Below are 17,954 nucleotides of genomic sequence, written 5' to 3' on the forward strand. Positions count from 1 at the left end.
TTTTTTACACTTGCAATATTAAAAATAAAGAAGAAATTCACTCTGACAGCCCTGGTGAAAGCCACCTTGGCTTTCTATATCAAATATAGATTTCATCATATGATGAGGAGGATGTTAAGGGGTCTGTCATCCCCCAGCAGCGATGCCTGGTGCCAGCCTGCTCCCCTTGCTGCTCCCCTCACCTACCATCCTCATTCAGGGGCTCCCAGTGCCACACAAACCACCAGACCAGCACCTCACACCACCCCAGCTCACCATATACTGAGGTAGAAAACAGTGAACGTCACGTTTCCAAAACGTAGAGTGATACATAAGAGCTATTTAATGTTTTGCTTCTCATAATAAAGTGTTTCTATTCATACAGCTCCCAGTAAAACACAGCCAAAGCCAGAATTTGATGATAAACTCCAAAGATCCTAGAAAGGGGTGCTGCCAACGTGCATTCCCTTCCACTTCTCTTATAAAAACACTGTGATTTTACCATCCCAAACTCCAAACAACAGAACAAACAATTCAGGCTTTTTGCCCAGCAGCTGGTGCTGCAAGAAGAGCAGCCGGGAAGAAAATAAACAACTTATTTCTATGTTTTCTAAGAATGACCGTCAGCAATAGAGATCAAAATAAACAAAAGATTAGTGCTCAGAATCAATATCCTGCTTGGCTGTTTAAAAGCCCTGATAAGCACGAGGCCCAGGATGGCCACAGCTTCCCTCCAATCCAGGAGGGTTTTGGGGCTCTGTGTCAATTCACAGTGATCCCTGATGACTCCAAAGGGTGACTGTGGGCATCTGATCCCTCGTCACGTACAAAGTGCTTCAGCCCCTCCCTCATGCAAACCCACAGACCCCAGCAGTGTCTCTGTGAATGAAGGCACCTATGATACTCTGGTGACAAGGACAATGGCAAACAGTCCTGCAAAACCAGGAGGATGGCAACACTTATATGGGCAGGCCATGCCCACTAATTGCCATCCTCACAACAGCTCAGAACAGCCTCACCAGCCTCTAAAATCACACACTCTACAGATTGCTTCTGATCTGCCTTCCTGTTTGTGCGTGTGTGGTTCTGTTTGTTTGTTTGGTGGTGGTGTGGTTTGTTTTGTTGTTGGTTTTTCTTTTTGTTTGTTTTTCTTAATCCCAAATGGGGCGGCATTAAAGAATACCTTTGTGCCCAGGTCTCCCCAGTGTCACCTGGCAGATCTGGTGACCACACGCAGAGGTTTGCATTGTTTGCATGTTGTGCAGGAGAAAGTCAGCATATTGCAATTTTCAAATAAAGGAAATGGGGGACGGCTCTAATTTACCTTTATCACACTGTGGTGATTCAACACATTAAAGAACAAAAGTAAAAATCAGAAAAGGAGATGACAACCTATTGTCCACATGCCCCCTTGTGAAGCTTTCTATTCTGTGACCTTCCATCTGTTATTAAAATACGGACACCCAAACCAGAAAAAAAATAGATATTTAAATTTTATTTTGTTCTCTTGACCACCAATTTTCTCCTCGTAGGAAAAAAGGCTGCTACCTATTTTCCATAAAAAAAACCTTTGTAGCGGTCCCAGAGGAGAAGTCAAAAGTTTGACTTGAAAAACGGAGCTACTTCAAAAGCATTGTCAAACAGAGGTGAAGGTTTCTTAAAAATGCATAAATTAAAGGAGGGTGTATTCATAAATATCTCCATAACTTTCTATGGCGTACGTGTGACTGAGGTGTGTGTATAAATGAATGCACGCCCTTGTTGTAAAATGAACTTAAATAAAGTAGGAAATCGATTTGTTTATTAGGTACTGTTTGGACTCTGAGCGTCCGTGTGTGTGTGTGTGTGTGTGTGTGTGTGTGAAAAATGAAAGAAAAATGGAGAGTTTTTTTCAATAATAAAAAGGGAGTTGCACTGCAGGGCCCCTAAAGCTGTGAAAAATTAAACTCGACGGATTCAAACTGTCCTATTTCCACTTCAAAAGAGAAGAGGCACTGAGCTCTTCCCAACTTATCTTCAAACGCCCAGCACCCTAGAAAGTTTCTTAAAAAAAAATAAAGTCTCTAGTTCCCCCAAGCACTGTACCCGTTACTGTAGCTGCTGTCTCTCCCTCTTCTAATTATACCCATGTGAGTCTATTAATCAACTTGTAAATTATTTAGAGAGCCATGCGCTGTCTTCAGCTAGTACAAACACACTGCATGCAAAGACTTGCTGAAAACCAATGGAGCTCCCAAAGGGTCTCTCTCCGATGTTCAGACAGCTTGCAGCTCGCCAGTACAGAGCTGCTAAAAACAAGAAATAACACGAAGCTTACCTCCTCAGATAGAAGGATTTACTCAGCCTTTCAACTCCGAAACTCTTTGCAAGTTTTTAAACAAAGAGGAAGCTGCTCTATTGTCAAACCTGTGCTCCGCACTTAGCGATGAGGATATTAATTTCATGTCAATAAAAAAACAAACAAACAACCCCACAAGTGCTTTCAGGGAGACTGTGATCACTACCACCAGGGGACCCCGACTTTCAGAGGTGGGACCAAAAAGCACCCCTTTAAATCCATTCCAGTTGAAAATAAGGGGAGAAATCATCGTTTGTGCGGTAATGGTTGTTATTAGAAAAGAGGAGAAATTAATGGAATTCCGGATTGTGCCCCCCACACAAAGGCTGCCATTGGGGACAGCTTCGTATATTACTACTTGAAAAAGGAAGAGGGAAAAAACCACCACGGATTGTGTGCGTTCGATCCTAGCAGGCTGCACACAGCGCCGTGTTATTTGTCTTCCGTGAATCTCTTTACCACCTGAATGCTCATTTTGGTGGGGAAAAAAACCAACATTACCCAAACTAATAGCAGTTCTCCCAGCTGAAAAGCAAAATCTTTCTGCTTCAGGGTTGTTGTTTTTTCTGCCCTTCGTGCTGTTTTCCTGTGGTTTCATTTTTCCTGGCTCCATTTATTGCAGCCTTGCAAACACATGAACTACCAGTGATCACTCCGTGCTGTTTCACCACAAAGACATATCAAACTGAACAGATATAGAACACTGAACAAATTTCTTTTCAACTGACTGATGGCTTTTCTTTTTCTTGCCAAAATTCTTTTGCTATTTTCATTACTAAGATGCAGAATAGCCCTTAGAATTACAGCAATCTGAATCAACAAATCCTGCATAAAGGCCTTCAAGGTCTTCATCAAGCCAGAGGAGTCTGTGGATGGGCTTGTATATACATGTGTCTTGTTCACATTTGTCCTAAAATACTAGAAGGGAAGGACCAGCCCAAGGAACAGACTTTTCACAATGTTTCAGTAGCAGCCAAATGGAAAGAATTCTTTTATATGAGCCATCTTGCTGCCTGGGGAAGAGTCATTGCTTGGGAAAGCTCCTTAGAGCATCTCATCCTGCACACATTAGTCTTCCCATCCCAACCAAACAAACAGTAAGTGCTGAATCCAGCTTTACCAACTGAGATTTAAGCTAACAGGAGATAAGGACCAGGAAACTGGTATCAGATTCCAGGTTGGTCATTTTCTGCCCAGAGTATATTTAGCAATAATTGCACAGCATTCAAAGAAAACCACAATGTACTAAAGGAAAAATCAGCACATTTCAGATGAGTTGTCCAAAGAATAAATTTGTGTTTCTGACATGAAGAAGGCTGTCTGGTTGCTGAACTTTTAACACATATTACAATATCTAGCACAGGAAAAAAAGTGTTCTGGGAATTAAAAAATCAGTGGGTTCAAAAATGCTCATGCTACCTTCATTAAGCAAAATAAATCGCCATACAAAAAAACTGATAAGTTTGATAAAACAAGAGCTAAGGTCTTCATGAGAAAACAAACACTAGAAAACACTGAAAATGGGAATGCACTGAGTTGCCTTCTGGGATGAATAACAGAATTGTTTGAGCTGTTCTTGAAATACATGTAGTATACATGAAGCAGCAGTACAGGAAAGAAACAATAACAAAGAATGTTTGTGAATCCTGAAAACAAGGAGAGATCTGAGTTAGTCATCCAGAACTAGAACAGAATAGACAGCGGACAGCCTCAGTAACTCCATAATGAGTTAGATTTGAATAAGCTGGTTTGTTGAGCCTTTTTATGACACCATGACATATTCCATTGGCGTATCTTGACTGACTAATTGTATGCAGTGGTCCAAAAGAAGGGAAACCACACTGAGATCTGTCCCCAAGGCAAGTATTTTAACAATATATGAGGCATGCCTCAGGATTTTATGGCACTGGTTTGATTTTGACTAGCAATGATTTGAGTGTCACATTTCTCTCGGTCTGTCTTTGTTTCCAGCTTATTCTGTGATGCAATCACTGCCATGATTCCATGTCCAAATGAAGCACTAAGCTTACCTGTAACTAGAAATGTACTGAACATTTTCAAGTTTTAATTGTTTTCACATTTATAACACTGTGAAAGTCCGTGTTTGTCCTCATTTACTGTTATTTGCTAAACTAATTCCATAAAAATGTCATTTTCTTGAAACAGAACGTAGTCAATAACAGCACAAGAATCTTTCCCTCGTATTAACCTGGTTGTGACTCTGTAGGCCATCTTTCCTTCTCAATATCCTATATTCTTTCATTTTCTCCTAGGCTCTTGTGAGGGCATTAATGAATTCTTGTTAGTGTTTACGAATGTAAATTCATTCTTTGTTATCCCTAGGAGAGGAGGATTAGCAAAGTGACAGAACTTATTATTTCTGGTATTACTATATAATATTTATTTTTATTCATCCATTAATTTTGTAGTGTGTCCAACTAAATAAAATATATGTGCATACAGAGCAAAAGAGATGAAGTTTTTTAGCACGATACACTGAAATATAGTTATGATTCCCATTAACATTCAAAAGCACTATGTAGTTTTATCCTTGCACATTATATTAAAAAGTCTGTCTAAATCTGAAATACTTTCTAATTTGGAGGAAGAAATGGATTACCACTTCAACTGCGTGTTCCTGAAATAAAAGGAGCTCCTTTGGACTAAGGATGTGCGTATTTTTAAGACTAAACACTACAACATCATTATTCTACTCTCCTGGGAATGCTTTTGATATCCCCTTTAAGGATTTTCAATGGTTAGATGAAGTTTATAAAATACACACAGTAAAAAAGGCCCTTCTAGGACTTATCTTTGAATAGACAGATCATCCAAACTCCAGTCTCAAACATAACTGAAATCTAGAGAGGAAGGTGTTTGCAGTGGCAGTCCTCCCCCCGCATAGAATCGTCGTAGAAATCACAGATTGGTTTGGGTTGGAAGGAATCTTACAGCCCACCCAGACCCAACGCCGTGCCACAAGCAGGGTTGCCACCCACTCAATCAGGTTGCCCAGAGCCCCATCCTACCTGGCCTTGAACAATCCTAGAGAGTTCTCATCCCCCTAGAGGGATGAGAAAAAAGTGAAACAATGGAATTTATGTAGGATTCTGAAACTAAAGGATACTCAGCAGGCACGGGTCCAGAGTCAATTGGACTACACCCATGCAGAAGCAATTTCCACACTTTAAGACCTTGGATACAATGCAAATAATAAAGGCTAAGGACTCTTGCTTGTGGGTTAAACATTGGTTAGTTGGATCTCTAGATTAGAAAGGGCAGCCACGAGCCATTAATCCACAAGCAAGTTTAGAGTTAAAATATATTACCTTGTGGTTTGATGGAGGGATAAAATACCCAAAGCTCAAGCTGCCAAGGGTCTTTTTGAAATGCTTAGGAAAGTACTGAATCTCTTCGTATGGTACTGAGAGAACATGAGTTAATTTTATAGGCTCATGTTTCAGATCTATGTAATTCAGTTACAGAATTAAACTATTGTGCACAAAAAAAAAAAAAGAAGAGACAGACTTTTAAGCTTTCTATCTCACCAAATGGCTTAGCTTGCCAAAAAGAAAAAAAAAAAAGACGACGAAGACTTTTTTTGTTCAAAGTTCTGTCAATACTAAAACTTAACTGAGATTGCTCAATTTTCACCAACATCTTCCCACTGCATTTGTCTCATTGGTAACCAGGTGGCCTGTTGCTAGAAATAGAACTAAAAATTCCTCTTTCAGGCTACTGTAATTTGGCAAAATAAACATGCTCAAACCGTACTGAAATGCAATTTATATTTTAGAACTATAGATCTTTTTTTGATTTTTAATATCCACCACAGAGAACTATCTTTGTGCAAGGAAGCTAACAAACATGCAAGTTTAAACTGCTGCCCTAAGGAGCTTACAGTATTTATGATTTATCTGAAATCACTTGCAGAACCATCATCCAAAAGCAATATATACTTAAATATTCTTTGTGGTATGCTCCTCCTACCACCATAGAGGCTAATAAGAAATGAAGTACACGGAAACTTTATTTTTGAGTTAAAAATGCTTGTGTGAATCTAGATGAACCTACAGTAGCATTTTATAATTCAATACCTACCTATATAAAAGCAGGCAGTCCTTATTATCATCTACTTGAAATTGAAATAAAAGCGAAACATGATACCATGCTTTAGAAGTCACTTTAAATATTGTTAAATTGCACATCTGTATCAGAATTTTGATTTTGATTTAGAGATAAAAAATATGGAATTCAAATTCTGGAATGTGTACAAAAAATACTGAATTTCATTGGAACAGTGGACTATTTGAAAATATTGAGGAGCTTAAAAATCTAACTTCTGTTTTTTTTCTGTGTAGTAAGTACTGTAAGTCACATCTAATGAATGGAATTAAGCAGCCTCCAGATTAATGTAATGCATACTCTAATCAAGAAAAAAAATCACTCATCACTTGTCTTTTTCCATTAATTTGTAACTACAGTGTAATGAGACAACAAGTTGCCCTACCTGGGTATCCATTGTCAATATAAGGCTTAACGAGTTCTCCAAGTTTTGTCTTGTCTGCAACAGCTTCCTTTAGCAGTTGCCCACAGCAAACTAAGAGGAAGGAAGAACAAAAAGACACAAGGTTAAATTTTAAAAAGGAAGCAACAAAGAAAAAAAAAAAAAAAGAGCACAACACTGCTGCATACTGGAATAAGGTCACTGAATAAAATAAAAGTTGTAGGTTCTTCTGGTTTGTTGTTAGGATTATTTTCTTTTTGGTCAAGCAGAGGAAAAAGCAAAAAGACTGAGCAGGGGAGAATACCGAATAAAAAAGAATACATTTGGCAAAGATCATATTAAAAACAGAGAGAAAGATACTAATCAAATAAATATGTTACTGAAATAGTAACTCAAGGGATTGCTAGTGTTTTTCACTTCTTATAAAGTTATAATTAGTGAAAAAAGTTTCACCTGCTGAACAGCATCTGAACTGCACTGCTGGGGATGCAGGATAATACGCAGCTCCAGGAAGTGACACCCTGGGTCATTTAATGATCATGCAAGAATGATACTTAAAAAACTGTGCTAATGCAATATTATCATTGACTTCAAATACACAGAATGCCAGGAGACACAGATTTAAAGTTCCATTCAGGACAGCAGTACATGAAATGTCGCTACTTTGGACTGTACAGCACTTTTGGACCAGTTATTGAGCTATTGTGTCTGGCTGCCTCATATAAGCTCATGTTACCTTGTTTTACAGAGAGGGAATCAAGGTATGGAGAAGTGATATCACAGCATGTCCTTATTCCACTTCATTTTTGGTAAATACTGGGTAACAGCATGCATTATTGCACAACCTTTCAACCAACAACTGTAAATCAGTTCTGCCCTGAAATCAATGGCACCAGCATCAGCAGCACCACTGACTTGATGAAAAAATGATGGTCTTCTGACTTCGTCTTAAATAGGCAATTCTTAACAATATTTGGTTTAAAGAGTACTCACAATAAAATTTAATGGGTGGGTAAAGCAGTGGCAATGGTATTTAGTAAAAAGAACTGCAACCCTTTTACATAGTAGTTATTTTTAAAAATGCAAATTTTGACCTAGATGAAAACACTGTGCCAAACTTGCAAAAAAAACTTGCAAAAAAACCCCACTACCTCCCTAATTTTGGTTTGTTTCTTTGTTATTTGGTATACGCTGAAAGAAGACTAGTGAAACAAATCAGCATTTTGCTTAACCAAGAGGATATTGCCAGCTGGCAAATTTTACAGAAATCAGACATTTGTTTAAAATAATTGATGGCTGCTCCAGCATTAGAAAATGTTATAGAATGTGGACACACATTATATTGATCCCATCACATAGCTGAGTGTCTGTACTGTAGCACTTTTTAACACCAGCATGTTAACCAGGAACCAGCCAAGCCTCACACTGAATTTTCTGACAGAAAAGAAAGAAAATGGACATTTTCAGAGCAAATTCTATCTTAAAAGTGCCCCAAATTTAGTCAGACAGCTGCAGCTACAATGCTATCACTCACAATCCCCCGATCCACTGAAGAATTCACAGCACTACAAGAATCCAACATGTGAAAAAGCACTGATGTAAAGGATATAAAAAATGATGACTAAAAAAACATTAGAGCTGGTTTGTCACAGAATGTATGTTCTGTTGGTATATACTTCTACACTGAAATATTTTTCAGTTCCCTCAAAAATTTGACATCCATAGCAATGGGCAGAGAAATTCTAGGTGTGAGTAAGAAAGACAGACAGCAGAAGATAAATGATCAAAAAGACAGAAAGGAGGAATTGAGCAAAGTGCATATTTACTGAGAACTTACTGTTGACAACGTCGTATTTCTGAGCTATTAGTGCTGCCTGCAGGCTCTTCCCACTGCCTGGGGGGCCACAAAAGAGAATATGAGGAGTAAAAGGGGCAGCTGATCGGGGCTGGGTTTGGACGTAGGTAAGAGCTAGAAGAGGACAGAAAGGCAAGAAATGTTGTTTATACCTTATTTCTTAAGGATTTTTAACTTATAATATAAACATTAACTCTCTCTTTTTTTTCTTGAAGGCTGTAATCATCATCATCATTTATTTTAACCAGAAACATATAGAGATTGCAGCCCAAATCAAGACTCATAAAACTCTTGTGTCAGCAACTTCCACCGAGAAGCACTTTAGAAATCTTACCATCATTAGGCTCCTGTACCTCCTTTCATCAGCAGACATCAAATCATTTTAAAGAGCAGATTCAATTAATAATTGCTCTTTCACCATGTTGTTTTTAGCAGAAGTCTTTTTTTTTTTTTGCTTGATAGGTACAATTTTACCATGCAAATTATAGAGGGAGATAATTACATTTAATACTTTCTGCAGTTTCTGAACAAATATTTAACTGTAAAAACTCAGGATGTTAAATTAATATGACATTTACAGAGCATCGTTTGTGATTAACACACTAATTACATTATCACAGACTTGTAATGTATTATGTCACAATATGGCATTGACAACACATAATGGAGCACAATTTTCTTTCTTTGTCCATCATTCTTGCATAACATGGAAAGGCTATTTGATCTCTTCTGTCTGATTCAGCTCTGTGTGTTGGATGGTATTCCTTCTTCAACATTTTCTACTGCATATTAGAAATTACAGTCATATCAATGTACAGACTACAGGAGCTTGGATGGACCACAGGATGCACGGAGTATAATTGTAGCTGCATTAAAGAGATCTGAACTCTGCCACAGCTCAGAATAGAACCTGGTAGACACCAAGATGCTATAGCAGAAGGTGGCTTGACAGTGAGGACAAATTAGGATTGTATTTGTACACAACTGAGGAGCCTTACTCTCCACACCCCTATTCTGGCCAAAAATAACACTAAAGAGAGCAGCTAAAGCTGCAGTATAAGCTACGTGAGCTTTCCAGCATCACAGATCCACATAGAAAGGCTCAACTTCATGCTACTGTATCTTGACTGCCATTGTTACCCATGTTTAAAAGCTGCACTTCTTCAATTTACTCTGCACCTGCAGCATTTAAAGTCAGGTGTCAGCCCAGGCATCAATAGGTCTATGCACTAAAGAGTCCTTGCAGAAAAATAGAATCTTATTAGGGCAACCATTAGGATTTGTGTGAATCATAGTTCTGTATTAAAATAAGACAAAAGGATTGATGGAGAACATCATCAGGATAAGTGTTTAAATTACTACTGTTAACATGCTGCTGCATACTAACAATTTTTCTAAGGACCCTGCTCTAGATGTGGAGCTATCATTATGGACTAATTAATAAAGCAGCAGCTCGAGAAAGCTCCCACTCTGCTATTTCTAGAGAATCTAGAGAACTGAGAAACTACCTCAAACTGCAACCACATAGGATCACACACATCTCTTTTTCCAGCACCACAAGCTGTACTGTGATACTACAACATGCAACTGGATGTGATGTCACATATCCTAGCAGTAATTCCATTAAAACTCAGCAATCTGCAAGACCTCATCATTGTATGAAACAATCCATTAAAATCCCAATGCTGTTCAGATCTCTGTATTTTTTAATCTCTGCCTGCAGTAATACAAAGACTTTAAGAAGAGCCGCCACAGAATCAAAACCAAGCAGGAAAATGGCAGCAGCAAAGTCTGTTTGCTGCAGAGCCCAAGATCAGCTAACCAAGGAGTGCTCTAGTTATTCTGAACATTTTCCATAACCCTGTGTATTGAAAAGCACAAACATTACAGGCAAAGCACCCTGCTTACAAATGATGCTTAATTTGCAGTAAATAACCAAGTTAATTAGGAGTAATGATCCCCTAGACAGTCTCCACATCTAATTATTCTTTAAAAAAAAAAATCTGGCTGCTTGATGCACTACAGAAAAAAAGATCTAGAGAGGATTTTTTCATTCCAATTTTCAATTTATCTCACTACATTATTAATTAATAATAATTAATATTCAGGCACTCAAATTTTTATTTACAATTCAAGGCATGAATTCTTTATGAATTATGATACGAACTTTTAAATTTAATTAAGTAATTTAGAGGTAATTAATGCGTAAATTCAGAATATAAACTTCCTACTTGTTTATCTTAAAAGTGCTGCACTTGTCAGTAAAAAAAAGACCTTTATGAGATGCAAAATTACTGAGATATAACAGATCATCTACAGACTGGCAGCTGCAAAGAACATTATCAGTTGGTTGTTCTGGCAATTTCCCTCTTTTCTTCTTGAAGTATCAGCACTAGAAGTCAGATTGCATTACAGTCAAGCGAAGGCAAACAAGGCTTGTTGAAGAGAAAAGCTACAAGCACAAGCAGCTTTTAAATCATGAAATGTGACCAGCTTTCAACGACTCCTACTTCTTATTATCAGACCTGTGGAAGGGACTGGCCCTTTGGGGGGGCAGCAGCTGAGCCACAGTGCAGCCTTTAAGTGACCCTCAAAGAAGTAACTGACAATTGCTGTGCTGAGCAAGCTGCTCCCTGATAGGAGGGTGCAAACAAGACTTTCTGGTTATCTGCATTTACTCAGTCCTCTGAAAATAATTATCAGGAACAGCCCAAACTCTGCAATAGAGAGAACACGACTCAGCTGGGAGCCATCCATGGTTGACTAATTTTAATCCTAAAACAATTAGAAGCTACATTTCAGAGAATAGTTTATCAACTACCATTTGCCATACAGATGCACAATTACCTTGTGATATGACATCCACACAAGGTTGGTCTGCATTGATCGATCTCAGAATTTTTTGGTAGATCTGGAACACCCCGGGGAAGTTCCTATGGTATTCCAGCAGTTGCTTTGACATCTCCTCCTCAGACAGATCTGGTTTCACCAAACGTTGCTGTACCTGCACATCACTTGGCCAATCAAAGGTTGTATGGTACACCTCTGGAAGTTAGAGAGTAATTAGGAGCTAAGAGGATGATTTCATCTATCCTGTTCAGCTCCAGTTTCAGGAAGAATATCAAGGTCTACGTTTCAGCTTCAAATTGTAGCACAAGCAATAATCTGTGCAACACACTTCTTACCTGTACTGACAGCTACTTGAGAGATGATGTGGAACTAAATCTATGTGACAGTCATTCAATGGAAGACACACCAAAGCATGCCTGAAGCTCAGGAAAAAAATCAGGATCCAGCACAGATGCATGACGTAAATTCATATGGACAGACCTAACCTTCATGATTCTATACTGCATACTCTGCTGTTTACAAAATCAATAGTGAGCTTTACATTTTCCCATATTTTTTTGGCACAGAAAATAATATAAAGTGAACACTTTTTTTTTTTCCCAACTCTATAAATTTTATATTTATAATTATAGATTTCTACTCGTTTTTTAAAGGGATGCATTAGAAGCCTTATCCTAGCCTCGTTTCTAATCAAGAACAGGAAGAAACAAACACTGCACCTTCTGTGAGGGGATCGAGCCTCTTCCCACTGTTCCTCTCAATCAGCATAGTGTCTGCAGCATAGAGCACAACTGGACCCCCACCAAAAAACAGTAGGAAGAAAAAGAAAGAAAAGAAGTGTAGTTATTTGCTTTATTTCTTGCAGCTGGTCAGTTATATTCTAGTTTTAAAGACGGGTAAATGCACTTCAAACGCACTTGTCTCCACTTGTCCCACTGTCCTTTCCCAATGTTCTACTGCAAATAATTAGCTTCACTTTAATCAGAGTTTTCCTCCATCTCCTAAACAGTATAGCAGGAGAAAATACATAATAATAATAACCTAAGAGCACTGGCTATCCCAGCCACCACATCCATTAACAAGGCTCTTCCTCACTTACATTATATCCAGAATTTGGGACAGACGAGCACCCACAGATCACCCAATCCTGATTCTCTTCTGCACCACCACCAATTACTTTACACCCAGCTATTCTGGTAGTGAAACCAGTGAAACTTATTTTTGGATAACCTCCCAGAAAAGTGTTCAAGCTTAATTAGAAAGCATCAAAAGATGGAGAATCTGTCAGTTTCCCGGGTTGCTTTCAGCTCATCATTCTCACAGTTAAATGTTGTAATTTAATTACTGTTTTCAGTGCATTTGATTACAAGTTTCAAACCACTTCTTCTTAAGAGTTTCTTCACAGTATCAAATAACATTTTCAGACACTTTTCTCCCTATTAAGGTACTCGCACACTGTAAATCTCATCTCCTCTCAATCTTCTTTTTGATTAACTAGACAGACTGAGCTTTAAGATTCTCATTCAGGTCGTGGTTGCACAGATATAATTGTGAGCAAAACTTGACTTCAAATGTTATTAGCTATATTAAAAATACATGTAAGTACCAGACATTAAACATTTTTGCCTGACTCTATTGCAGTGATTCCAAATTCTTCATTAACAGTCAAACCTCATCCAAATCAAATCCAAAGTGACAATCTGAGTTCTCTAACATTGTGTTAAGTTCAGTATGCACTGGCAAGCAGTACATCTATCACTGCACACTGTATTCCAAGCAATTGCAATCATTTCTTACATCCTAAGTAGGTTCTCTAATATATGACTTTGGGACAGCTGGCTGTTCTAGATGGCAATGGCAGCTGTACAGGTCGTGTTTGTGAGCTCTTTTTCAGTAAAGAAACGTTCCTCTCAAATCAAGTTATAATTCAGCCTCACTGGTGAAGATCAAGTTTAAAATCACGATGCTTCTTTTTCACTCGGTGCAGTGCAGTTTGCTAAGTTTGTATTCTCTAATTCGGCAGAAGAATGAATTTGTATTTAGGGGATGAGGAAATTGCTTTGGTCTGAGAATCACCAAACAGATTTAGAGATTGATTTAGAGATCTAGAGATTGAAATAATAAAAAATTTAGACCCATGCCTATACTGAAGCAAAGCTACATACAGCTGCTCAGAGATACTTGCAGGAATTTTCTCTCTCTAACATTTAGGAAGACAAGGGTTCATGTATGAAAGACAGGGTTTCAAGATTTCCAGGTTAATTCAAGATTTTGAGTGAAAGTGAACTACACAGAAACATCCTTTGGCTGTCTGGTGACTCTTTTGTCTTCAATTTTGATACTGAATTTATTGAGGATGTTTGGGGAAAAACACTGAAGGCTTTCACCTGCTGGCTGCAGTCACGCATAAACCTCGCACTGCTTACCAACGTGCCTCGGAATGATGCCAGATGATTGCAGCAACCGTGCCTGTTCCTGATTTTCAGGGAAGCCTTCCAAAATCCAGCCCTATTGAACAAAACCATGAAAGCGTTATTGGTACTAGAAGAGAAAACCCAAAAAACAGCACTAAATATCAGTGCTACTTGCAGACAAATTGCCTCATTCTCTATCACAACAGCATAATATTTGTTACAGATGCCTATGAGAGAAGAACGCAAACATGGAGCACTGGTATTTTTGTGAAGTGGCATGCACTATTACCACCACCACAGTGCAATGGGCACTTTTGTCTTGCAGCAAAAATGTTTTTTTTTGTTTTTTTGTTTTCCCCATGCTTGTCTTAAATAAAAGGAAACTTCTCTCTTGAATAAAAACAACCCCAAAACAATTTCTACAGTTTTGAAATATTCAAAAGGATACCAGCCCACACTGTGGATAAAAAAAGAGGCTAAACAAATCTAAAGACAGATTTAATGCCAAGAACACTGAGGAAAACATGCACGCTTTCATTATTTTCTTAAATTATACAGGGAAACTCACAGTAATGGAACCGGCGTTCCCAAAGCTAATGAAGCAACAGAGCAAAAGAAAGGAAAAAGAAAAAAGAGCCTTTTGCTCCCCTAAGTCCTTGTTATAGCCAGCTAAGTGTTGGATTGAGCATCTTTAAAAAAACATTTACGGATTTGCGAAATAGCAGAGAAGAGCAGCAGCCTCACTCTGCTTCTGCGTGATGCAGTATTTGAGAAGTAATCACTTCCCAGACTCAAGGCTGAATCTTCGGGACTTTCTCTCATTTTTATCAGTGCCTGAACCACGCGTCCTCGTCGCTACATCCCATAGCCCCAGATAACTCTGAGATACTACAGTAAATGGGAAAACCATCTTTGTACTGAAATAAGACACTTTAATATTGCATTAGCTAGCAATCATTCTCATCTCCCACATAAATCTGAAGCTCTGCCAATATGGGGTCCAAAGGTTTTTAGAAGTATTTTCGCATATCTCCATGACTTCTGTAAGAGGAAATTGGGACATTCCAATTATACACGAAAATAGAGTAGACTACTTCAAATTCTTTAATTAGCCTGGTTTCAGGAACATGTCATCCTGCTGATAGCTGTAGAAAATAAGAGCCTTAAGAAACTGCGAGCCATTCTTGCCACTCCCAGTGTTTGCTCTATCGAATTAGAATGAACTGCTGCCTAAGGTCATGCAGGTGCTAAGAAATCAATTTATCCCTGGGGACTTGCAGGAGGCAAGGCTGCACAGTATTTTTAGCAGTATGCAAGGAACTTCAGTGCTACTTCTGAGTACGTTATGTTTGTACGGAGTATATATAGGCCCAGATCCTCTTCTTGGAAGAAATGGCATCAGAGGTCGGAAGCCAATAAATCTACGCCTATTTACACAGACTACAAATCTGGCTCATTTTCTTCACTCCAAGCACAGTGCTTTTGGAAACTAAACAGAAGGAAAAAATAAACAAAATATCCAGCATGCCACAAAACCATTGCTTCTGGTGTCACTACAGCTTACTGCTCAAAATCAAATCCTGAGCAACAGGCAGTAAATACAGAAGCCTATTCTTTAACAGTGTAAGCTTCAAGATGCTTCTATACTCACTTCAAAGGTCCTTAAAGCAAAAAGGCAATAAGGAATTTTATAAATGAAAGTTTTTGCAGTGCAGTAAAACGTAGTTCAACAAATAGCTTCCTGCAACAAATACATTTCAAGGCTTAAACAAATGCAAAATAAACACACGCTACAGAAATAGTTAGCATTTTGGATCTTATTTCCAAAGGTCTCTGAGTTCCAGGGTACCAGTCAGTCCCTAATTAGAATACATTATCCATCTACTTGACACTTCAGTGAAATGTCTATTCCACCACAGAGCTGCAGCTTTGTTCAGAACAGGTTTATTGATATTCTGCTGCATTCCCTCTCCATACCCCCAGTGGCTTGGTTCTGTTTTATCACACATCAAAAAGGCCGTATGCTCAGGGCACCCCGTGCACAGCTCAGAGCTGGAGGTCTGAACAGCTGCAAGTAGTATGGTATCACAGGAGGGACAAGCTCCAAGCAGATGTCACAGATAAAAAAAAATATTATAAAAAAAAAAAAGAGTAAAAAGGAGTGTGGCTTGGGAACCAGCAAGAGGAAGCAACACACAGCAGAGCAAGACCTGACTTAAAATATGCCTATCATGCTTTATGCAAACACTGGTCTTTTTTGCCCTCCTGACTATCATTAAAGTGTAATTAGTAACTTCACATGGTAAATTTGCTTCTTTAAGAAGTCATCTATTTTTTGTTCTTGATAGCAGTAACCTTACATCCAAGCACGGATTGCACTTTATCACATCAAGGGTTGAACAAAGGCTAAAACCGAGTAATTCCACGGTGCCTTACTCTGTGGTCACCGACTGCAAACCTCCATCCTTTCCCCCATGAAGACTGCTATAAATACAAATTTCTGCTGGTGCCTTAATGCCAAGTGAAGTCTCCTGGGAGACCCACACCACACCAAAATTCAGTGACAAGGAAGTACACTCAAAGCCATCACTTCCCTCTCCAGATTTAAGGCATCTGGAGAAAAGGAAAACCTCAAGGTCATTCTGAAATGTAGATCTCATTCCTTCACTGGCACACTGCTCTCAGCTATAAGACCAAGCCTACAGACTTTCACACCTTCCAGCCCAATAATAATGACCTAGACATTCAATTCTCTCTTGTTATTTGACCAGCAAAGTCTTAATATGTTTTAGAAAAGACAAAACTGAGACTGGCTTGGAATAATGAAAACAGCAATAGCACACAGATGCAGCACTGAATTACATGGCACCTCTGAAAGAAATCTTAACCACAAGCATGGCAACCAAAGGGCACGACCAGCTTTGCCCTTAGGAAAACAGATCATTGCAACAGATTCTCCACATCATCATCATTCAGTGGTTGTGAAAAAGTACTCCATCTTTCTCTGCCACCTGAAGAAAGGGGACAGAAAATAACACAACAAAATGATATCAGTAATAGCTCTGCCAGGATGGATCCCAAACTGCCAACCTGGCTCCTGCAGCCTGTCAGCATTAGGAGTACAGATGATGGAAGAAGCTCCAACTTTACCGAATTTTCCATTAGGAAAAAACCCCTCATTCCCACATGCAAAGTATTTTTGTAGCTTTAGTTAACTATGAAGCTATAAAAATGCCATATTGCTCTTGAAAACAAAACAGACCCTCACTACCTTTGTATGGAGTTTCACAGAGACAGCATGATAATCTTTATCTGTCATGGCAAGATCAGAAGAACCAGTAGCCATTGCTTTCTTTTCCTTCTCTTTCAATGGTAGCCACCACCCTTCTGAATTGTTTAATACCAATCAGATGTAATTCTGCCACTATTCATGTGCATCACCAGCCTAAGCTTAGTTTCCAAGTGGTTTAAGGCAGGATTAAGGCTGCTCAGCTCTCTCTCACCAATTCATCATGTAGCAATCTCCTCACCAGCCTTCCTCAGTTCTGTGATTTCCCTCCTCAGTCCCAGCACTGGGAGTTACACAGCAGCCAGAGGTGCTATAACCAACATGTACTAACCCTGAAAGATGAAAAGTTTTCCTATCAACTTCCCAAGTCCCAGGTTCTAACATAATGCTTGCAATAAGTTTTCTGTGTGTGCTGGAAGACCTACCCATCTGATCCCTCGCAGTCCTAACGACATTTGTATTAGAAGAACACACAACCAGTCTCCAGCAGAGCCGTTGATCAATAAAAATGTTCTCCTTAGAGAATGCTTGTGACATCTATAAACCTGTGAGTGTCAAAACAATGGCACAAAAAATCCTGTATTCCTACTGTCAGTGGGATGAAAGCTGTGCAATTAATGCCAACTCAATGACACCACAAGGAGAAATAAAACAAACAGCTGGTGGTACTGTGTCCAACATCCAGCTCCTCATCTATTCACATTTTCAGTAAAAAAAAAAAA

General features: G+C 38.8%; 1 protein-coding gene across 6 annotated transcripts in view; it reads right to left on the bottom strand.

Annotated features, from left to right (window-relative positions):
• Positions 1–17,954, bottom strand: part of AK8 (adenylate kinase 8) — a 70,527-nt gene that overhangs the window by 31,584 nt on the left and 20,989 nt on the right. For all 6 annotated transcript variants that reach the window (XM_010720946.2, XM_019621478.2, XM_019621473.2 and 3 more), the window contains 5 exons: positions 13,956–14,037; positions 12,249–12,320; positions 11,527–11,724; positions 8,662–8,793; positions 6,828–6,917 (listed from right to left, as the gene is read on the bottom strand). In XM_010720946.2, the coding sequence (XP_010719248.1) occupies positions 6,828–6,917; positions 8,662–8,793; positions 11,527–11,724; positions 12,249–12,320; positions 13,956–14,037 (574 nt within the window). The remainder of the gene's footprint in view (positions 1–6,827; positions 6,918–8,661; positions 8,794–11,526; positions 11,725–12,248; positions 12,321–13,955; positions 14,038–17,954) is intronic.

This window comes from Meleagris gallopavo, chromosome 19 (assembly GCF_000146605.3).
Source record: "Meleagris gallopavo isolate NT-WF06-2002-E0010 breed Aviagen turkey brand Nicholas breeding stock chromosome 19, Turkey_5.1, whole genome shotgun sequence".
In the NCBI taxonomy this organism is placed as follows: Eukaryota; Metazoa; Chordata; class Aves; order Galliformes; family Phasianidae; genus Meleagris; species Meleagris gallopavo.